Raw genomic sequence first — 22641 nt, 5'->3', positions numbered from 1 at the left:
AACTCCACACTTCCCCCAGAAACCATGCACACCTCCTGTGGGGACTGAGATCGGGGGCCCCTAGAACTGCCACATACATCATTCAGCCCAGGAGAAGGGCCTCAGCCTCCCCACCTGAACAGCAGCCAAGGCAGACAGTCTGAGAGTGTTGGAGCACAGGGTTACCCAGAGGGCCAGCCAGGTAGGAACAAGGGGCCAGTGCTGTGAGATCTGCTCCCAAAACAGATGCCCTTCTTTTTTTTTTTTTTTTGAGATGGAGTCTTGCTCTGTTGCCGAGGCTGGAGTGCAGTGGTGCGATCTCGGCTCACTGCAACCTCTGCCTCCCGGATTCAAGCGATTCTCCTGCCTCAGCCTCCTGAGTAGCCGGGATTACAGGTGCCCACCGCCACACCCGGCTAATTTTTGCATTTTAGTAGAGATGGGGTTTCACCATGTTGGGCAGGCTGGTCTCGAACTCCTCACCTCATGATCCACCCTCCTCGGCCTGCCAAAGTGCTGGGATTACAGGTGTAAGCCACTGTGCCTAGCCACATGTGCCCTTGTATCTTAAAGGACAGAACAGAGGGCACAGGGGACATATTGAGCAGAAGAAGGGCCCAGACTTGGATCAGTCATTGGGGTCCTCCACACCCCTGGGGGGCACAGGGAGATGCCAAAGCCATCCACTCACTACAGGTGACCCGTCTCCCTCGCCCTCCACAGGGTCCCGGGCCCGCCTGTCTCTGAAGCCATGTATCTGGGACGAGCCTGAGGATCTTCTCGCAGGACCCTCCTCAGACCTGCATGCAGAAGGGGCTGTGATCTCAGGCCTCAAGGGTCTGAGTGCTCAGAGAATCAGTCCCCGAAGAAGAAACAGGAACACTGACCAGAGCGGCCGCCACCAGCCATCCCTCAAGCACACCAAAGGTGGCACCCAAGAGGCTGCTGCAGGGGTCTCGGCAACGCTGCGTGGGCCCCGAGGTGGGCGGCCCTTCCAGTGTGCCGACTGCGGGATGGTCTTCACCTGGGTCACCCACTTCATCGAGCACCAGAAGACCCATCGCGAGGAAGGGCCCTTTCCGTGCCCCGAGTGTGGCAGGGTCTTCCTGCACAGCTCTGTCCTTGCTGAGCACGGCAAGATCCACCTGTTGGAGCCACCCAGGAAGAAAGTCCCGCGGAGCAAGGGCCCCCGGGAGTCTGCCCCACCCAGGGATGGAGCCCAAGGCTCAGTGGCCCCTCGCAGCCCCAAGAGACCCTTCCAGTGTAGCGTCTGCGGGAAGGCCTTCCCCTGGATGGTCCACCTCATCGACCATCAGAAACTCCACACGGCCCATGGCCACATGTGAATGGCCAGCCTCAGGCCTTGGCCACCTGGCTCTGAGTCCCTGGGGGGCACCGATGGTCCCCAGAAGATGGGGGACATCCCCCAGCCCCACCAACCCCTGGCCACCATGGGACTCCTCTTGAAGGACACAGACTGCTTCTCAGAAGATCCCGGACACCTGCTCCAGAGCCGAGCATGGCTTCCCAGGATCTCGGCCAAGAAGCAGCAGTTCCACAGCAAAACCTGGTCAGTCCTGCACACTGTGTTTTGCAAGTGGCTTGAAGAGGAGTTTCATTCGCGTCTCGTCTTTCAGAAGCCTTGTCCAGGTCTCCCTGTGAGCACCTGACTCAGGGGCAGACTCTGCCGCTGGGTTTTCATTTCACTGTGGATATCCCTGAGGCCATGAGGGCGGGAGCCGGCCTGGGCAGCTCCAACTCCAGAGAAGGGTACAGCTGACCCCAGCTGCCCTCCCGCCAGCTCAGCCCCCTTGGAACCTAACAGATAAACAGGGTTTTGTTTTTTTTCCTTTTTTGGGAAACATACAATTTACCATTTCAGTCATTAAAAATGCACAGTTCAGTGGCATTAAACACATTCACAACACTGTGCAACTACCAGCACTCTCTAGCTCCAAAGACATTTTCATCTCACCCAGAAAGAGCCCACAGGCCTCAGCACGCCTTCGCCATTCCGCCTGCCCTTACAACCAGAATCTGCTTCCTGTCTCTAAGGATTTCAGGCGCAGTCTTTAGGCCTGACCAAAACTGACCTGCCTATATTTTGTTTGACTTACAGAAAGAGTTTTTTTTTTGAGATAGATGCCAACATTTGTTTAAACCATAAAAATCTGGCATTCTGGTCTGCCAGGAAGAACCAAATGGTCTCCAAAGAGTGGAGCCGCCTCTCCTAATAGACTGGAGCAGAAGTGGGCAGGCAGTGAGGTCACAGCAGGGAGCCAGCCTCAGATTCAGCGTCTCACCCATCCCCAACTCATTGTTGCTGGACACTTGTCCTCTTTCAAGCCTTAAAAGTTTTTGTCTTTTTCTTTTTCTCCTCCCAACTTCACTTTGAAACACAGTGTTGGGCTGACTGTGAATCTGCACAGGCAGACATTTTTCCAAGTCGCCTTCTAACTCAAAAGCCTTTGGACCTACCCACGTCACATCCGCCTGCTGCTGATTCTCAACCAATCTGCCCCCACTCTCGGCCTCTGTCCCCGACGGCCCTCACGGGCTGTGCAGGTACCACGGACCCGCCGCTGCCTTCACTTCATCCTCGCTGCCATGCTTGCCTTCTCACGCTTGCCTTCTGGAGTGCCCCCAACCGGGCCTCTGGACTTTGCTTCCCCGGCTCCCTCCGGCATCCCCAGCTTTTCCCTGCAGTCCCCACTGGGGGCTCCTGGCTCTATCCTATGCCTTAATTGCTGATGGGCTCCAGCTCCCCTCCTGGGGCTTTCTCTCTCATCCTGCAAAGGAGGAGCTTCTTCTACCGAGCTCAGGATGGAGGGTGGGGTCTTGGCCCCGCAGTCAGCCCATTACTCTCGGAAGCCCCCCTGAGCCTTCTCTCAGGGGCAGATCGATCATCTCGGACAACGGGATATGTAGAGATAGCTCTCCCGAGTGCCCCCACTTGTTGGGAGCCAGGGGCTCATTCCATGCAGTTTCCATCTCGGTCTCCACCTGCTAGAGGCACAGTCACAGATGTTTGTTGGTGCCAGAATTGCACCAGAAAGTGGGTGCCATTGAACACAGGGCATCAGTCAGGCTCAAGTCTACCTGGGCTGGCCCCACAGACATCCATCTCGTGTCCCTCAGTCCTCCAATTGAGTTTGTCCAAATAACTCATCTTCCCTTGTGCAAAAACAACAAAAAACATGCAAACTGCCTCCCCTCTGGGGTTCCCACTCTCCTCAGAGGGACCACCACCTTCCAAGGCCCCAGAAGGATTTTTGATTGCCCTGGGAACCCACCTCCCAACCCCTCTCAGTTCTCTTTTCTCCTCTGCACCATCAGCCCCAGGCTCTCTCCCCATTTCTTGAATGCCTGCAGCTGCCTCTAAGCAAACTCTGCCTCCAGCCCGTTCCCTCGGCCCCATCCCCATCCTGCAGCCAACAGGGTCCCTCTAAAATGCAGACACTGAAAAGACAAACCCCAGCAGGGCAGCTCCATCGTGTCTTTTGTGGCCCTGCTGCCTCCACAGCTCCCAGCACTGGGATGGTGGAGGCTGGTGTCCTTAACTCACTGTGTCTCTGCCTAACTCCACACTGCCTCTCACCCTGGCCTCCTCCTGTGCCTAGAACAGTCTCCACTGCCACACTTGACCACACTCAGCATACAACAGGCCCTGCAGAGTGAAGGGATGACTCAATGAGTGAGGGGAAGTCCCTGTGGAGATAACTGAGACACCGTTGTGGGCTGCAGTTTCCAGCTGGGTAAGCCTCCCTCAACCTCTGAGGGGAGGTGGGCCACCCCTGGAGGGCCACTCTCACGCGCTCCACCTTAGCTGACAGAAGCAAGGACGTGGCCCAGGGTCCTGGAGCAGTTGTGGCAGCTGCCACAACTCACGAAAGCCACCACGTTGTGTTCTTCGCCCAACCTGCCTAGTCCCAAGACCCTGCCTGAGCTGCAGTGAGACACAGCGCTAGCCCCTCTCTTCTCTTTAGGTTCACCCCAGCTGTGGAAGCCCCAGCACCTCAGCACGCCTCCCTCACCCTGTGCCTTCCTCTGCCAGCACTCCCCAAAGACCCCAACACCCCCATCATAATGTGCCCCAGTCTCCTGTCCTCCAGCCCTTGTCACAGGAGCTGTGAGCCCAGCCCTGGGCACTTAATGCTCTGGAAGACCGGAGTCTCACAGGTCACCTTTCTCCCTGGCAGCCAGGGTCTCTTGGGTCAGAGGAGGGCTGGGCACTGCTAGGTTTTGAAGCTCTCAAAAAAAAATTTTTTTTAAGGGAGAAATATGTCCAGCGAGCTGTAACTGTCACAGTATCACAGTATATTTTAAATGTATATGTTGAACAGATTAGCTTTTTAAACATTAACATACAGCATGACACAGTTCTGCTATCCATGCTGTGATTGCAGGATTGCTTGGAAGCTGCACATCAGTGGGAGGTCCTGTCCCAGGACCTGCTCATGGTGGGCGGTCCTGTCCCAGGCCACACAGAGAGGCAACCAGCAATGCTCTGCTTGGAGATTCGGACAGGAAGCCAAGAACGAGCTGAGAAGGGCCCAGCCAGTGGTTACGAGAGAGCAGGAGGTTCAGACCACAGCAAGGGTGGCACCGGAGTAGCCTCCAGCTCATCTTATTTGACTGGTAGTGTTATTAAAGCCTTTGAAATCCCTACCAGCTTTTAAAAATCAAGAGATTTCACACAGAAATCACGATCTCTGGGTTCTTTTGAGAAATCCAGACCTGGGACGCTGGGCTTACCAGTCTGCAAGACCCCACTTGGCTGGAGCCAAGCAGCACCTGCCCCTGTAGAAAGAGCCCGCCCCTGCTGGCATGTACGGTTTAGAAACCTGGCTGAGAAAAACCGAGGATCAGAAGGTCTGAGGAAGGAAACAGAGGGGCAAGTGTGAGGGAGCTGGGCAGGGCCGCCTGGCCACCATCAGGGCTGAGCAAGCTCAGTGTGGCACCACCGACAGCTTCTCACCAGGACTATCAGACCGCTTGGGAAAAAGACTTCACCATAAGTTGTATGTTCATACCTTTTGATCCAGTAAAAGGAAACGGGTGAGGAGGTGGGGTGGGGGCAGGGGACAAAAGAGTATACATTTTGTGAAAGAAAAAAATAGACACACAAAATGTTTTGTGGCATTTGGGTTTGTGAGTGAGAGAACTGAAAAATGGCATTTTATGTACAATGGAAAGCCTCTTTACTGCAGTAGAGTGAAAAGCAGGCTGGCTTTCAGTGTGACGGTCACTAATGTGGGGCTTTACAGCTCTTGGAACGTACAGGACACCCTTAAAAGCCAAGAAGCTTGCCTTTGCTTTGTTTACATCAGTGCATTATGATTTTGAGCCATTATATCTCTTCATAATTGCCACTGTTTTAGGGCTTATGACATTTAAAGTCTTAACTTATGTGTCAACCAGCTAAATCTTTTCAAGTGTCTGTGTGTGGTATGAGAATTCGTATTGTGTTCTCTGCTGTTTTCAGAGTTCTGTCAAAGAAAAAAAAATGCCCCTGTCTTAAAACTTTTTCGAAGCTTCAAATACAGTTCCCAAGCCCAGGCTGATTGGAATTAATCAGTCCTCTCTTAAAAGGGCAAAAGCACAAGGCTCAGCCCTGGCTTTCCCAGCTCCTCTCGCCTGGCTGCTCCATGCACGTGTGATGTATGCTGGTGAAACGAAGCCCGCTTGAATGGGGGCTTCGCTACTGTGTGCTGCTGAACCTGGGCCTAGCGCCTGGCAGGCTTTGGTGAATGTTCAAAAAATGACAATTCATTTCGTGTCCGCAAGAACACACCAGCTTTGAATATTATGCTGCTGTTCGAATGCACAATTTTGACTACCTAGCAATGTCCGAAGTCGTCACAATTGTTAGCGTCTTGCACATTGTGTTCCTTATAACCATGTAATAAATACAGCAGGAAGTCTCCATGGCTGCCTCAGTGTGGAAAATGCAAAGACTCCCGTGTGTGCGATCTTGGTGAATGCTTTGGTTTAAAGTATGTGTTTTGAAAAACCATTGCTTTGTTTGCAGCAATAAAGCTGACGGTGGAGTTTCCAACACGAAAGCCCGTGTGGTCGCGCCGGGAGCTCACGGCGTTCCAGGTGGCCCCGATCCCGCGTTGATGCCCAGGCACCTCCCGCGCCCTGTTTCACCAGGCCCGGTGACTCCAGTTCTAGCCGCACTGAGAGGCCGCCAAAGCCAAGGGCGAGATCGACTTGGGGACCGGAGGCCGGAAATGCGCGCGCGGCTCTCTGGGAAATGGAGTCAGGCGCGCGCAGGCGCAGTGTCGGCCGCCGGTGCCGCGGCCTTTGTCTAGCCGTCAGGCGGGTGAGCTAGGCCGGCGAGGTGGGGGAGGGGAGGCCAGGCTGGGCCGGGCCGGGCCGGGTGCGGGGGTCCGGGGATCTTCCTGGGGCCCTGGCGGGGCGAGTTTCCAGCAGCGCGCGTCTGTGTGGAGTCCGTTTTGCTGCCCGGGGCCTGGGGAAGGCCGTTTCGGGGCTGGCGGGGACAGGCTTTGGGAGGCATCCCTGGTCTGAGAGGAGGGCGGGGCCCAACGCTCAGCTGACCTGGAGCTGCTCCGACAGCCCCTGAGGGAACGCGCGCCCCGCCCCCGGCCCCACTTCTGCCCTACACCGGGCACTGGGCCGCCACCCTTGTTGCTAGAAGAGGGAAAGTGAGGCACAGTGCCCAGGGCCAGGGGACCGCGACCACCCGGTCCTTGTCACTGTAGCGTTAAGGCCCAGAGTCTACGCAGCAGGCATGTGTCGGCACCCGCCAGGCCCTCAGCTTCCCTCAGACAGGCGGGAAAACCCTAGGCTGCCCTTCCCCGTGCGGGGTCCGCCCCACACACAGCAGGCGCTTAAACGGGTACGCGGGGCCCTGGCGGGCTCTCCACGGAGCTAGGCTCTGGCGCAGTTCCGCGGCTTGGGGACCTGAGCACCGCCTCGGCCTCCCAGCTGCTCACCTCCCCTTTCCCACAGAGCAGGGCCAGCCGTTCCTGCCAGAAGCCAGGGCATGACCCCTGGGCTGCGCGTCTCCACAGACCCGGTGAGAATCTCGGCCTCCTCGCGCGTGTTCTCCACCTCGTGCCCGGCTTCCTTCTCGTGCGCGGCCTCCTCACACCCGGCCTCCTCTTTGCACCCCGTCCCTACTCGCGCGTAGCCTCCTCCTTGCGCCGGGCCCCTACTTCGTGCCCGGCCTCTGCTCGTGCTCGGCCTCTGCCTGCACGCCCGGCCTCCTGAAGTCCGCGCCAGGCTCCCCAACCCCACGCTGCGCTGGCGGTCAGCGGGCACGGGTCCTGGTCTGAGCGGGCTTTATGTTTGTGCGGCCGTCATTGCATACCTGGGGCTGGGTGATGTCAGACAACTGTAGGTGCCCTGACTCTGTAGTCTGAAGTTGAAGGCCTTCGCATGCTCTGCGCTCCAAGATGGCGCATCGAGTGCTGCTTCCTCAGACGGCTTGGAGGCCAAGGGGGCGGAACTCGCCTTTTTATGATGACATTAACCCCACCCATAAGCCCCCGAAAGAAACCGGCCTCCTGTGGGAATGTCAGAAAACCCATACAGGCCGGGCGCGGTGGCTCAAGCCTGTAATCCCAGCACTTTGGGAGGCCGAGACGGGTGGATCACGAGGTCAGGAGATCGAGACCATCCTGGCTAACCGGTGAAACCCCGTCTCTACTAAAAAAAATACAAAAAACTAGCCGGGCGAGGTGGCGGGCGCCTGTAGTCCCAGCTACTCAGGAGGCTGAGGCAGGAGAATGGCGTGAACCCGGGAGGCGGAGCTTGCAGTGAGCCGAGATCTGGCCACTGCACTCCAGCCTGGGCGACAGAGCAAGACTCCGTCTCAAAAAAAAAAAAAAAAAAAAAAAGAAAACCCATACAAGGGGACTGGTGCGGTGGCTCGTAGCTGTATCTGTAAGCCCAGCTACGGGGGAGGATTGCTTGAGCCCAGGAATTGGAGGCTGCAGTGAGCCATGATCGTGCCACTGCACTCCAGCCTGGATGACAACGAGACCCAGTCTCTAAAAAATTAAAAAACTCAGATTCAGGCCGGGCGCGGTGGCTCACGCCTGTAATCCCAGCACTTTGGGAGGCCGAGGCGGGCGGATCACGAAGTCAGGATATCAAGACCGTCCTGGCTAACACGGTGAAACCCCATCTCTACTAAAAATAGAAAAAATTAGCCGGGCGAGGTGGCGGGCGCCTGTAGTCCCAGCTACTCGGAAGGCTGAGGCAGGAGAATGGCGTGAACCTGGGAGGCGGAGCTTGCAGTGAGCTGAGATCGCGCCACTGCACTCCAGCCTGAGCGACAGAGCGAGACTCCGTCTCGGAAAAAAAATAAAAATAAAAAAAGAAACTCAGATTCAGTCTTTAGACTTGCTGCTACTAGCTTTATAACCTTGTTTATCCCCTAGGCTAAAGTGCAGTGATGCAATCACGGCTCACTATAGCTTCAAACTTGTGTGCTCAAGTGATCCTCCCCACTCAGCCTGTTGAACAGCTGGGACCACGGGCATGTGACACCATGCCGGACTGGTCCACTCCTTTAGTGTTGCCTCCTCTGCACCATTTCTTATTTCAAGAGACAAATTATTGGAAATGGGAATGATGCCTTAGATTCTAAGATCCTCCACCTCATCAGCAGGGCCCCCATCCAGGCCCCACAGAAAAACCTGACCCAAAACCCCAGACCAAAGAGAACTCCATCCGACCCAGCCTGGCTGGCATTCACCAGCTACCCCACCTACAGCCAGTGCCAGGGTTGGCTTGGCTGAGGACACATGTGTGATGTTTCAGGAGCAAGTGACCTTTGAGGACGTGGTGGTGGACTTCAGCCAGGAGGAGTGGGGGCAGCTGAAGCCTGCCCAGAGGACCCTGTACCGTGATGTGATGCTGGACACCTTCAGGCTTCTGGTCTCTGTGGGTAAGGCCATACTCATGCCCTATCTGATGGTCTGTCCCTGACATGAATTCTGATTCTACTAGGTTAAATATGGGTATAGGATGGAGCTTTAAAAGCAAATGCCTGGGCTGTATGTCTTGGGCTTTAGGAACCTGACTGTTTTAATGTAGGAAATATCAATTAGGACCAGTATCAACAAGTCTCAGACTCAACCTGAAATCAACAGAAGCAGAGAAACATACTGGGTCTCAAGACTACAGAATCCCAGGGTAGAACAGGGTCTTCACGAGCCCCTCCTTCTTTAACACCTCCCTCTGCACTTCTGTCTTAGTCTGTTGGGGCTGCTAGAATACCTTAGACTGGGTAATTTATAAACAATAGATATTTGTTGCTTATGGTTCCAGAGGCTGGGAAGCCTAAGATCAAAGTGTCAGCAAATTCAGTGTTTGGTGAGGGCCTGCTCCTCACTCATGGCACTTCCTTCCTGTATCCTGACATGCCATAAGGGGCAAGGGAGCTCTCTCAAGCTTTTTTAATTTTTTTATTTTTTATTTATTTATTTTTTTTTGAGACAGAGTCTCGCTCTGTTGCCCAGGCTGGAGTGCAGTGGCTGGATCTCAGCTCACTGCAAGCTCCGCCTCCCGGGTTCACGCCATTCTCCTGCCTCAGCTTCCCCAGTAGCTGGGACTACAGGCGCCTGCCACCTCGCCCGACTAGTTTTTTGTATTTTTTAGTAGAGACGGGGTTTCACCGTGTTAGCCAGGATGGTCTCGATCTCCTGACCTCGTGATCCACCCGTCTCAGCCTCCCAAAGTGCTGGGATTACAGGCTTGAGCCACCGCGCCCGGCTCAAGCTTTTTTTATAAGGGCCCTAATCCCATTCATGAGTGGAGCCCTCATGAATTAATCACTTCCCCAAGGCCCCACCTCAACACTATCACATTGGGTATTACGTTCCAACATTTGAACCTTTTTTATTTATTTTTTATTTATTTATTTTATTTTTTATTTTTGAGATGGAGTCTTGCTGTGTTGCCCAGGCTAGAGTGCAGTGGTGCGATCTCAGCTCACTGCAAGCTCCACCTCCCAGGTTCACACCATTCTCCTGCCTCAGCCTCCCGAGTAGCTGGGACTACAGGCACCCACCACCACACCTGGCTAATTTTTTTTCTTTTTTTTGTATTTTTAGTAGAGACAGGGTTTCACCGTGTTAGCCGTGATGGTCTCGATGGTCCTGACCTCCTGATCTGCCTGCCTCAGCCTCCCAAAGTGCTGAGATTACAGGCGTGAGCCACCGTGCCTGGCCTGAACCTTTTTTATTTTTAAGAAACAAGGTCTTGTTCTCTTGCCCAGGGTGGAGTGCTGTGGCACAGTCATACTTACTGCACACTCAACCTCCTGGCTCAAGTAAACCTCCCATTTCAGTCTCCCAAGTAGCTGGGACTACAGGTGCATACCACCATACTCAGCTAATTTTTAAAATTTTGTAGAGACGGGGCCTTGCTGTGTTGCCCAGGCTGCCCTCAAGCTCCTAGGCTAAAGCTCCCACCTCAGCCTCCCAGAGTGCTGGAATTACAGGCATAAGCCACTATGCATAGCCTAAATTTTAGGGGGACACCAACATTCAGACCATAGCAATCTCTTTCTGGCTTCATTTCCAGAGAGGCTCCTCTGGAGGTGACAAGACAACTGCCAGGGTGCCTTTCTTGGGACCAAGACCAGCAGAAAAGACAGGGTCTGTGTCCCAGGGTTGTCCTGGTTTGGCTGCCAGGTCTTCTTCACAGTGATCATTGTTGCCAGCGGGCAGGGGAGGAACCAGAGTTCTGATTGTCCAGGCCAGACATGGGGTCACATGTCCACCCCAGAAGCCAGGGATAGGGTCGGGGACTGAGAGTAGGGGAATGAGTCCCTGGGGAACATCCAGGGCTGTTGGTATGACAGCTGAAGTCACTCAGGGGCCCCCAGCCATCTGGGACCTGGAAGACCAAAGGTGGAATGGGCTGAGGCTCAGGAAGGGTCCTGGGATACAAATGCTCACTCTGTGGGTCTCTCCCTGAGTAGGACATTGGTTACCGAAGCCGAATGTCATCTCCCTGCTGGAGCAAGAGGCAGAGCCACGGGCGGTGGACTCTGGAGTTCCCCCAGGCGTGTACCCAGGTGAGATGGGAGCCCTCTGGGGCTGAGAGAAGCCTGTCCATGCTTGCTTCCTGGTTTCTCGCTCTGCATCTGTTCTCTAATTCTTCACAGAAAATTTACTACTCAGCCTTAGTGAAGATTTAGCGAGCACCCATTTTGCTGTGAGTGACGACACCAAGTCCTCATCTCCACTGAATTTACATTCTTGGTGAGGGAGTCGGGGAGACAAACAATAAATCGGTAAAATAATAATAATAAAATGAGTTGGATGATTACAGATTGTGATGAATGCTGAGAAAATGAAAATGAACAATGAGGTAGACTAGGATGGGGGTGAGGAGACTTTAGCAGAGAGATGAGGGATAGCCTCTCCAAGGGGGTGACATGTGACTTGAAGCCTGAGCCATGGGGCAGTCTGAGTGAATAGTAGTATTTCAGGCAGAGGAAACAGCAGGTGCAAAGGCCCGAAGTCATGCATCAGTCAGCTTTTGCATAGGAAAAGCACTCCGACCTCAGTAGCTTAAACCAAATAATTGTTTATAACTCATGTGTCTGTGGGTCAGTGGATCCAGGCTGGGCCCTGCCATGTGCCTGTAGGGTGATTGGTAGGTAGCAGAAGTATCCCAGTCTAATGACAGTCAATTTCCCATTGGCATCAGATGGAAGACTGGCCTGTCACCAGAGTCCAGGAGGGATGGCCAGTGTGGGAGAGGGTCACGGTAGGGTCCCTCCACATCAATAAGAGTCAGCCCTTACGCAATATATTAGCTTGCTATTGCTGCTCCTGCAACAAGTGACCATTGACGCTTAAACAACATGGGTTTGAACTGTGTGAGTCCATTTATACATGGATTTTCTTCTGCCTGAGCCACCCCTGAGACAGCAAGACCAACCCATCCTTCTACTCCTCAGCCTACTCACTGTGAAGACAACGAGAATGAAGATCTTTATGGTGGTCCACTTCCATTTAATGCATAGTAAATATATTTTCTCTTCCTTATGATTTTTTTACATAGCATTTTCTTTAGCTTACTTTAAGAACACATTATATAACACATATACACAATATGTGTTAACTAAGGGCTGGGAGCAGTGGCTCACACCTATAATCCCAGTACTTTGAGAGGCTGAGGCAGGCAGCATTTGAGGTTGGAAGTTCAAGACCAGCCTGGCCAACATGGTGAAACCCCATCTCTACAAAAAAAAATACAACAACAACAACAAAAAAATTAGCTTGGCATGGTGGTGCGCGCCTGTAGTCCCAGCTACTCAGGAGGCTGAGGCAGGAGAACTGCTTGAACCCAGAAGGTGAAGGTTGCAGTGAGCCAAGATCACGCCACTGTTCTCCAGCTTGGGTGACAGAGCAAGACCACGTCTCAAAGAAAACAAAGTGTTAACTATTTATTTTATCAGTATGGTCAACAGTAAGCTATTAGTAGTTAAGTTTTTGGGGAGTCAAAAGCTATATGCAGATTTTCTATTGTACTGGGGTCAGTGCCCCTAGCCCCCTCATTGTTCAAGGGTCAACAATACTACAAACTTCGTAGCATAAAGCAAAGCAAATTATCTTAAAGTTCAGGAGATCAGAAGTCCAAAATGGGTCTCTCTGGGATATAATAAAGATATCAGCAGGGCATCATTCCTTCTGGAAGCTCTAGGGAAGGGAAGAATCCATTTCTTTCTTTCTCTCCTTTTTGTTTTTTAAGAGATGGGATCTTGCTGTCTTGCCCAGGATGAAGTCCAGTGGTATGATCATGGCTTACAGCAATCTCGACCTTCTGGGCTCAGGTGATCCTTCTGCCTCAGCCTCCTCAGTAGCTGAAACTACAGGTGTGTGTCACCATGCCCAGCTAATTTTGTTATTATTTTTTGTAGAAACAAGGTCTCATCATTTTGCCCAGGCATGTCTTGAACTCCTGGGCTCAAGGAGTCCTCCCACCTCAGTTGTCCAAAATGTTGAGATTACAGGCATGAAGCCTTGTGCCTGGCTAAGAATCCATTTATTTGCATTTTTCAGCTTCTAGAGGCACCCACATTCCTTGGCTGTGGCCTTGTCCATCTTCACAGTCAGCAAGCCCTGGTCAAGTCACACATCATATTCACTCTGACTCTGACCCTTCTGCCTCTTTTCCCCATTTAAGGACCCTTGTGATTACACAGGTCCACCCGGATAATCCAGTGTAATTTCTGTATCTTAATGTTAGCTGATTAGCAACCTTAGTTCCTCCCTCCCATGTAATTGGAAACATACAGGTTCTAGGGTTAGGATGTGGGCATTTTGGGAAGCCACTATTCTGCCATTCACTCCTGGCCTTTTTTTTTTTTTTTTAACTGAACTTTTCACTGAAACATAACAATATGGGGAAGGTGCCCACATCACACCTCTCGGCCACTGTGGGGTCAGGGTAGGGGCAGCAGGCACCCAGGTCATTGCTGTGCAGAGAGGGCTGGGTACCAGAGCAAAAAGAGAGTCCTGCCAGGAAGGAGGAGGAGGGAGTGCATTTGTTCATTCATTAAGCATGTATATTGAGCTCTTGCTGTGGGCTATAGATACAGTGGTAAGCAAGGTGGACAGAAACCCCTACCCTCAAGGGGTTCCCAGTTAGTGAAATGGACGAAATAAGGCAGATCAAAGTACTCTAATACACCATGGGTCATTTATCTTCCTCTTAGTGATACACGTTGCAGCTATTCCTGTTTGTGGGGAGCAGATAGGTTCCTTTACATCTAGAGTGAGGTGGTACAACAGCATATGCTGTCAGGAAGAAGCTGGGTGTCAGCCAACTTTCTCCATGCAGCACCGTTTTCTCTGTTGCCACCTGGCATCATGGAGGTCACTGTAGCTGGGGCCTGGGTGCCACACTTTTCCTTCCAGGTCCAGTGCCTCTGTAGTGCTCTCTCCTGGGCATCCCCTTTGCACCCACCTCTGTGCTCCCCTCACAGACTCCATTCATATTTCTTGTGCCAACTGTTCTTTTGCTCCCTCTCCTCTTCCTTTCCTTATTCTGTTCTTTCCACTTCCTTTCCTTATTCCTTATTTTCCTTTTCCTTATTCTGTGTTTCCCTCTCTTCCTTTCCTGATTTGCAAAACTATATTTTTAAATGGTCAAAGCCACTTGAACCTTGAACCTTTCAAAATCACTAGTTTTATCCTTCCTCTTCCCATCTCACCACAACCTTTTGCCCTGGAACAGAGATTAAGGGACATTTCCAGTTTTTGCTTCTTTCAGACTTGGAAACTAGACCCAAAGTCAAACTGTCAGTTCTAAAACAAGGCATCTCTGAAGAAATATCCAACAGTGTCATCTTGGTAGAGAGATTCCTGTGGGATAGTCCGTGGTACTGCAGGGGTGAGGCCACTGAGGGCCACTGGGAATGGAGTTGTGAAAGCCTGGAGAGCCTAGCAGTGCCGGCAGCCTTCACGCCTGTGAAGACGCCTGTTCAGGAGCAGTGGCAGAGGAATGGGTTTGGGGAAAATGTAAGTCTGAACCCTGATCTCCCACATCAACCAATGACTCCTGAAAAACAAGGCCCCCACATGTGGGGAACACGTGGAAAAAGGGAGAAGCCAGACCTAAATGTTCTACAGAAAACGTGTGTAAAAGAGAAACCCTACAAATGTCAGGAATGCAGAAAGGCCTTTAGTCACAGCTCAGCACTTATCGAACACCACCGGACACACACAGGAGAGAGACCTTACGAATGTCACGAATGTGGAAAAGGCTTCCGGAACAGCTCGGCACTTACCAAACACCAGAGAATCCACACTGGGGAGAAACCCTATAAATGCACTCAGTGTGGGAGGACCTTCAACCAAATTGCCCCACTGATCCAGCACCAGAGAACTCACACAGGCGAGAAGCCCTATGAGTGCAGCGAATGTGGGAAATCCTTCAGTTTTAGGTCCTCCTTCAGCCAGCACGAGCGAACTCATACAGGCGAGAAGCCCTACGAGTGCAGTGAGTGCGGGAAAGCCTTCCGGCAAAGCATCCACCTCACCCAGCATCTGCGAATCCACACTGGGGAGAAACCCTATCAGTGTGGTGAGTGTGGCAAGGCCTTCAGCCACAGCTCGTCCTTGACCAAACACCAGCGAATCCACACAGGGGAGAAGCCCTATGAGTGCCATGAGTGTGGAAAAGCCTTCACCCAGATCACCCCACTGATTCAGCACCAGAGGACCCACACAGGAGAAAAGCCCTATGAGTGCAGTGAGTGTGGGAAAGCCTTCAGCCAGAGCACACTCCTGACCGAGCATCGGAGGATTCACACAGGAGAGAAGCCCTACGGATGCAACGAGTGTGGGAAAACCTTCAGCCATAGCTCCTCGCTCAGCCAGCATGAGCGGACGCACACAGGAGAGAAGCCCTACGAGTGCAGTCAGTGTGGGAAGGCCTTCCGGCAGAGCACACACCTCACTCAACACCAGCGAATCCACACGGGGGAGAAGCCCTATGAATGCAATGACTGTGGCAAGGCATTCAGCCACAGCTCATCCCTCACCAAACATCAGCGAATCCACACTGGGGAGAAGCCCTATGAATGCAACCAGTGTGGCAGAGCCTTCAGCCAGCTTGCTCCCCTCATTCAGCATCAGAGGATCCACACGGGAGAGAAACCCTATGAATGTAACCAGTGTGGCAGAGCCTTCAGCCAGAGCTCCCTTCTCATCGAACACCAGAGGATTCACACCAAGGAAAAGCCCTATGGGTGCAATGAGTGTGGGAAATCCTTCAGCCACAGCTCCTCGCTCAGCCAGCATGAAAGGACCCACACTGGGGAAAAGCCCTATGAGTGTCACGATTGCGGAAAGTCCTTCAGGCAGAGCACCCACCTCACTCAGCACCGGAGGATCCACACAGGAGAGAAGCCGTATGCGTGTAGGGACTGTGGAAAGGCCTTTACACACAGCTCCTCCCTTACCAAGCACCAGAGAACTCACACTGGATAAACCCATTCCACATGTGCTGGGGACATAAGAAGACCTTAAGCATAGGTCATCCCTTTCCAGATTTGACCCAATCATACACATGAGAAATGTATATTCATACACAAGCCTTTTCACACAGCACTTCCCTCAGACACCCTCAGAGAGTTCACACTGATGGGAAATGACCATAGGACCACCAAGCTCTAGGTCGTCCATCCCTGCATCCAAATCGTAGGGAAATGTGGAGATAATCAGCACTCAGGACCTTCACCCTCGAATGCCCATTAGTGCTACATTATAGAACTTACAAAAAAGAAATGGAACTAGTGGATTCAGGGAAAGCTTTTATCCAAGGATTCACCATATTCCAAACCAGAGATGTTCAGATTGCTGAGAAACCCAACAAATGCCTTTCATATGTACAAGAACCAAATGAAGTCAGAATTTGCCATTGTTGCACATCACGTTTTGTGGGGGGAAAGTGCTTATGAATGGTGCAGGTTGACTCTGATATTCCCAAATGACAATATGGCAGAGTGTTCCAGAAATGAGAGTGGCATCTTTATGGAATCACTATGGATACTGACTGTCTCAGTAAAAAGCTGTCTGGTTTGTGTGTATATTGTTTGATCAGGGTACATGCCAGCCAGTCACCGATTGGAATTCCATATGACAAAGTATCAGTGTACTATAAACAGGTTTTTAGTTATCCCTGCATTATTTTTGCAATTAATCTTTATATGCAATGAAATTGAAAAGCTTTGTATGGGAAGACTTAAAATGTAAAGTTGCTTCCATAGAGTCTCACTGATTCTGAGATGGCTTTTGCTACTCTGTTCTCCCTCTACATTTCTCTGCAGAACTCGCGTTAGAACACACAGGTATTTGTTTTACAAAAAGGAAGATTTTTCCTTTGTTAAACCATCATCTTATAAGCAATAGCAAATTCGTGTTAGAAACTTCTGTTTTGCAAGATTCATCTTTTTGGGGAAATGTTCAAGTTAATCCTCTCAAACTGCTTTTTCATTGTTTTCATACAATTTAACATTTTGTTAAAGCCTAAGTCCACAAATAGCAGTCTTTCTGACAACTATAACCTTTAAATGGTGACTTGCTGCCCTCATTAGAAATTGCATTGGCTGGCCGGGCGCGGTGGCTCACACCTGTAATCCCAGCACTTTGGGAGGCTGAGGCAGGAGGATCACCTGAGGTCGGGAGTTCGAGACCAGCCTGACCAACATGGAGAAACCCCATCTCTACTAAAAATACAAAATTAGCCAGGCATGGTGGCATATGCCTGTAATCCCAGCTACTTGGAAGGCTGAGGCAGGAGAATCGCTTGAACCCGGGAGATGGAGGTTGCGTTGAGCTGAGATTGCACTCCAGCCTGGGCAACAAGGGTGAAACTCCATCTCAAAAAAAAAAAAGAAAAGAAATTGCATTGGCTGCTTTTGGTTATCAGCTGTCAGTTGTGGTTACATCCATCAATTTGATTTTTCTAATCCCAATGCTGGGATATAAATTTCCAGTTACTTGAAATTTCTCTCTTGGGGAAACCATGTTGCAGACAGTCTTCCAATATTGCTTCACAGTATGATTGTGGAGTGCCTCTTGGGATAAATGCCTTTGTCATTTACAAGCCACTGGAGAGCCGGACGTGGCTGCACCTGCCTCTAGTCCCAGCTGCTTGGGAGGTTGAGGCAGGAGGATCACTTGAACCCAGGAGTTCTGGGCTGGAGTGTGCTCTGCTGATTGGGTGTCTACACTAAGTTCGGCGTCAATATGATGACCTCCAGGTTGCCTGTGTAGGGGTGAACCAGAGCAGGTCAAAACTCCCATGCTGGTAGGGCTCACACTTGTAATCCTAGCACTTTGGGAGGCTAAGGCAGGCAGATCACCTGAGGTCAGGAGTTCGGGACCAGCCTGACCAACATGGTGAAACCCCATCTCTACTAAAAATACAAAATTAGCTGGGCACGGCAGTGCATGCTGGTAATTTCAGCTACTTGGGAGGCTGAAGCAGGAGAATCACTTGAACCTGGGAGGTGGAGGTTGCAGTGAGCCTAGATTGTGCCAATGTACTCCAGCCTAGGTGACAAGAGTGAAACTTAACCTCAAAAAAGAAAAAAAAAAACTCCCATGCTGATCATTAGTGGGATCATGCCTGTGAATAGCCACTGTGCTCCAGCCTGGACAACACAGCGAGATACCATCTCTACAAAAAATTTAAAAGCTAACCAGGCGTGGTGGCACATGCCTGTAGTCCCAGCTACTCAGGAGGCTGAGGTGGGACAGATCGTTTGAGCCCATGAGGTTGAAGCTATAGCCTTGGTGACAGAGCAAAACCCTACCTCAAAAAAAAAAAAAGACCGGGCACGGTGGCTCACGCCTGTAATCCCAGCACTTTGGGAGGCCAAGGCGGGTGGATCACGAGGTCAGGAGATCGAGACCATCCTGGCTAACACGGTGAAACCCTGTCTCTACTAAAAATACAAAAAAATTAGCTGGGCGCAGTGGCGGGTGCCTGTAGTCCCAGCTACTCCGGAGGCTGAAGCAGGAGAATGATGTGAACCCAGGAGGTGGAGCTTGCCGTGAGCCGAGATTGCGCCACTGCACTGCACTCCAGCCTGGGTGACAGAGCGAGACTCTGTCTCAAAAGAAAAAAACACAACTGGTAAGCTGGGTGTGTTGGCTCACGCCTGTAATCGCAGCACTTTGGGAGGTCAAGGCAGATGGATCATTTGAGGTCAGCAATTTGAGACCAGCCTGGCCAACATGGTGAAATCCTGTCTCTACTAAAAATACAAAAAAAAAAAAAAAAAAAAAATTAGCCGTGTGTGGTGGTGCGTGCCTTTACTGCCAGCTACTTGGGAGGCTGAGGCAGGAGAGTTGCTTGAACCCCAGAGGCAGAGGTTGCAGTAAAACAGGATTGCGCCGCTACACTCCAGCCTGGGTGACAGAGAGAGGCTCTGACTTAAAAAAAAAAAAAAAGAAACACACACACACACACACACACAACTGGTAAATTACCTGCCTCTCAATGTGCAGTGATGATTAAATGAGCTCCTGGAATCCCAAAGCATGTGGCAAAGTATAAAGTGTATGTAAAACATCCATTCATTTGCGTCACTTGTAAAACTGTCATGCCCATTCAATGCCCAAAAGAAGAGGCTGTTTCTGAAGACAGTCTCTTTGTTATAGTACACACATACTTTATATAGCGGCGCACAGACGTATATATTTAGATACTGTACACATTCATATAGAGAGGAGGTAGTCAAAGCTTTAGCTATCCTTAGGAGAAGCCAAGAGTGACACCATGAAACCACACGTCGCTGGCTCTAGCCCACATCCGAACTCAGTGATTTAGATTTCTGCTGGGAGACTTTCCTGCCTTCAAAGGCCACTCCATGCATTTCTTTTTCTGTCTTTCTTTTTTTTTTTAAATCGTTAGGGTCTTACTCTGTCACCCAGGCTGGAAGGCAGTGGTGTGATCATAGTTCACTGCAGCCTCAAACTCCTGGGCTTAAGCAATCCTGCCTTAGCCTCCTTAGTAGCTGAGACTACAAGCACGCACCACCATGCCCAGCTAATGTTTTATTTTTTGTAAAGACGGGCCCACTGTGCTATCCAGGCTGGTCTCAAACTCCCAGACTCAAGCAGTCCTCCCACCTTGGCCTCCCAAAGCACTTGGATTATAGGCATGAGCCACCACTCCACCATGCTCCACGCATTTCTGCAACACACTCACCCCCAAAGTTATGTTTCTTTTAGGAGAGTGAGGGCTTTAAGGGAAGTCCTCAGGGTTTACTGTCAAAGGAATTGATTAGTTTATTCTTCTCTTTGAGCCCAAAGTAAACAAGTGTAAACCACACAGAAAATGCCCCTTGCCCTATGTGGGTTGCAAGCTAGTGGGCAAGATAGGCAAAGCAGGTCATCAGAAGAAAAACAAGGTGAGTCATAGTGGAGAAAACACGATAAGACGGGCCAGACGCAGTGGCTCATGCCGTAATTTCAACACTTTGGGAGGCTGAGGCAGGTAGATCACCTGAGGTCAGGAGTTCAAGACCAGCCTGGACAACATGGTGAAATCCCGTGTCAACTAAAAAATACAAAAATTAGCCAGGCATGGTGGCAGGCACCTGTAATGCCAGCTACTTGGGAGGCTGAGGCAGGAGAATCGCTTGAACTTGGGAGGCAGAGGTTGCAGTGAGCTGAGATTGCGCCACTGCACCCCAGCCTGGGTGGCAAGAGAAGACCTTGTCTCATTAAAAAAAAAAAAAAGGGGATAAGATGAATACTAGCCAGAGATGATAACAACTTGAGGATTATTGTGTTTGGTGAATGGGGTGAGAGATGTTACATTAAAACCATGGCATCAGGGCAAACCTCTATGAAAAGACAGGCAGAGCCATAGCTGGAGAGACCTCTGCAGTCCCAGTGTCCTTGATGAGGAGCTGGGGAGCTTAGATTTCCCATGTCCCAGAAGCCACCCTCTCACTGAGCGAATTTCCCTGGCAGTTGCCCCCATCACATGTGACTGGTCCCTCAGGAGCCCATCTCTCAGGAGCTACCTGGTCAGCCGGAGGCTGGGCTTTGGAAAGCTGTTCATTTCATTGAGACATCTGGGAACCTCTCTACAAATTTAGGTTCTTTTGGGTTGAAGGAAGGCTGGCCTGCACTATGTGTTGAGGCTCTGGCTTTGTGGATTTGCCATGAAAGTAAGCTGAAACTCTAGTTCCCTCACTTTCAGGGATCCCTTCAGGACCAAGCACCTAATTTTATCTTTGTAATTTTGAATTATTCTTCTGAAGAGGGACCCTGCACATGTGTGAGCCTCAGGCCCAACACATCTGGATTGACCCCTGGTTCCAGCAACCCTCGTCTTGGAGACTTCTGTATGGACACAGGGAAGACAGAACCCAGCATTGCCAAGGGTGGTGGATCTCCCATTTTGATGTGAGTGAAAACCACCTGAAGGTGGAGGGTGTGAAACCTGGGAGCTTGCTTTGGTTGGTCCGAGGGGGGTTGGTAATCTGTACGCCAAGGCACTGGGTGATTCTGTGCCATAATCACCCAAAGCCTGGAAGCCTCAAGTGAGAATTGTGCCCAAACTTCCTGAAGCGGTTCCTCTGTGAAGCCCATAGTTCCCAAGTGTGGCCCCATCCCAGGAGCCTCTTAGGTTGAAGGAACAGCCTCACCCCACCTGTCTTTCTTGCTGGTCCATGTTGCTGCGCTTTTGTACGGGAGCTGAGACCCACTGCCCCAAATGCCTGAACCAGCCCAGTTGCCCCTGAGGTTAACAAGTGGAAATATCTAGCTTAATAAAACATCCATTTGTGCTCCTTACATCCTGGGCAGGGTGGTAGTGGTAGGGGAACAGCAAACAAATCCCAAAATCTCAATCGGTTCGCTTTTGGTAGTGGTTTGGGAAAAGAAATTCTGAAACTATATTAGAGTTATTTTAAGATTCATCAAATTAGTAAAATGCCGAATTTTGGGGTGTCAGGGTTCTCAGTGTTAAAGAAAACACATACAAATATGGGCTGGAGGGAGTCACGGATTGAGTTTGAGGTCTTACTGGATACGTACGTGCATGTGCACAGACACACCTTTGTGTGGGACCTATGTGCAGTCATATATTTCATAGATCAGCAGGAGACACCTCAACTGGCTCCCTATCTTGGTCTCTAATGCCATTACCCACTAAAAGGAACCAGTTCTTCGAAGACATGGCCAATTTCAGGGCTGAGGAAGGGTAAAAAGGAGATGGGCTTAGAACATCCTACTACACCAAAAAGCAAATAAGCACTTTAAAAAAGGGGGGGGGGAGGGGCATGTCACGAGGATACAGGAGTCAACTGAAGGGAGTCTCACTGGCCTCATCTAGGGCAACTTGAGCACCAAAATAAGATCAGCAGCTAGTTATAAACCACTGAATAAGCAGAAGTCCTCAAGTCCATTCCAGTAATAAAGACAAATTCTTGGGGAGAAGAAGAGTGCTGGCTGGCAGTAGGATGCTGAGGGCCAGCTGGTCAGCATGGAGGGAGGGCTGGTGTTGGAAAATCACCACCCTGATAATGATGGATTCAGGCAAGAATGAGAAATGAAAGCCAAATTTAGGGGGAAGTTTTGATGAGGAGCAGGATATTTGCATTATCTTTAATCTTTTTGTGACAACTGAAGATCATCAATATTTGCATGATCTTAAAGTCTCTTCCCACCGATTCTTATTCGTTGAAAGGAGAAAAAGTTAACTATATTCTTTTTCTGAGACAGGGTCTTGCTCTGTCACCCAGGCTGGAGTGCAGTGGCTCGATCTCAGTTCACTGCAACCTCGACCTCCTAGGTTCAAGCCATCCTCCCACCTCAGCCTCCCAAGTAGCTGGGACTGCAGGTGTGCAAAACTACGCCCAGCTTCAGCCTTGCAGGTGCTGAGATTACAGGTGTAAGCCTCTGCATCTGGCCCCAGTTAGCTATACAGTGGGAAAATTGCACTCTAACCAGGTGAGCAAAGAGAACATCACTGACAGGAGGAATGTGGACACCGTGCACCCTGGATGGGGTGGTGGAAGGCGCACACAAGCAGGCCATAGGTAAGCAGGGTCGAATGTTAATAGGTGGGTCTGGGTGAGGGTGTGTGAATGACCTGTGCACTATTTTAATTATTGTGCCTTTTTAAAATATGTTTGTA

General features: G+C 51.0%; 2 protein-coding genes across 19 annotated transcripts in view; both read left to right on the top strand.

Moving 5' to 3' along the window:
- Positions 1-6200, top strand: part of ZSCAN1 (zinc finger and SCAN domain containing 1) — a 28733-nt gene extending 22533 nt beyond the window's left edge. For all 12 annotated transcript variants that reach the window (XM_007998360.3, XM_073015817.1, XM_073015816.1 and 9 more), the window contains one exon: positions 703-6200. In XM_007998360.3, the coding sequence (XP_007996551.3) occupies positions 703-1325 (623 nt within the window). In that variant the 3' untranslated portion in view covers positions 1326-6200. The remainder of the gene's footprint in view (positions 1-702) is intronic.
- Positions 6201-6223: 23 nt separating this feature from the next.
- Positions 6224-18964, top strand: ZNF135 (zinc finger protein 135). Of its 7 annotated transcripts, none has more exons than XM_007998349.3 (5): positions 6244-6307; positions 6958-7024; positions 8776-8902; positions 10943-11038; positions 14212-18964. In XM_007998349.3, the coding sequence occupies exons 2-5, from the start codon at positions 6992-6994 to the stop codon at positions 15966-15968; spliced, it is 2013 nt and encodes a 670-aa protein (XP_007996540.3). In that variant the 5' UTR covers positions 6244-6307; positions 6958-6991; the 3' UTR covers positions 15969-18964. The 7 variants fall into 7 exon arrangements, with proteins under 7 accessions (XP_007996546.3, XP_007996537.3, XP_007996548.1 ...); XM_073015807.1 differs by lacking the exon at positions 6244-6307 and adding an exon at positions 6354-6734; XM_007998350.3 differs by lacking the exon at positions 6244-6307 and adding an exon at positions 6354-6844.
- Positions 18965-22641: the final 3677 nt, after the last annotated feature.

This window comes from Chlorocebus sabaeus, chromosome 6 (assembly GCF_047675955.1).
Source record: "Chlorocebus sabaeus isolate Y175 chromosome 6, mChlSab1.0.hap1, whole genome shotgun sequence".
In the NCBI taxonomy this organism is placed as follows: Eukaryota; Metazoa; Chordata; class Mammalia; order Primates; family Cercopithecidae; genus Chlorocebus; species Chlorocebus sabaeus.
This window is presented reverse-complemented; position numbering and strand designations above follow the sequence as displayed.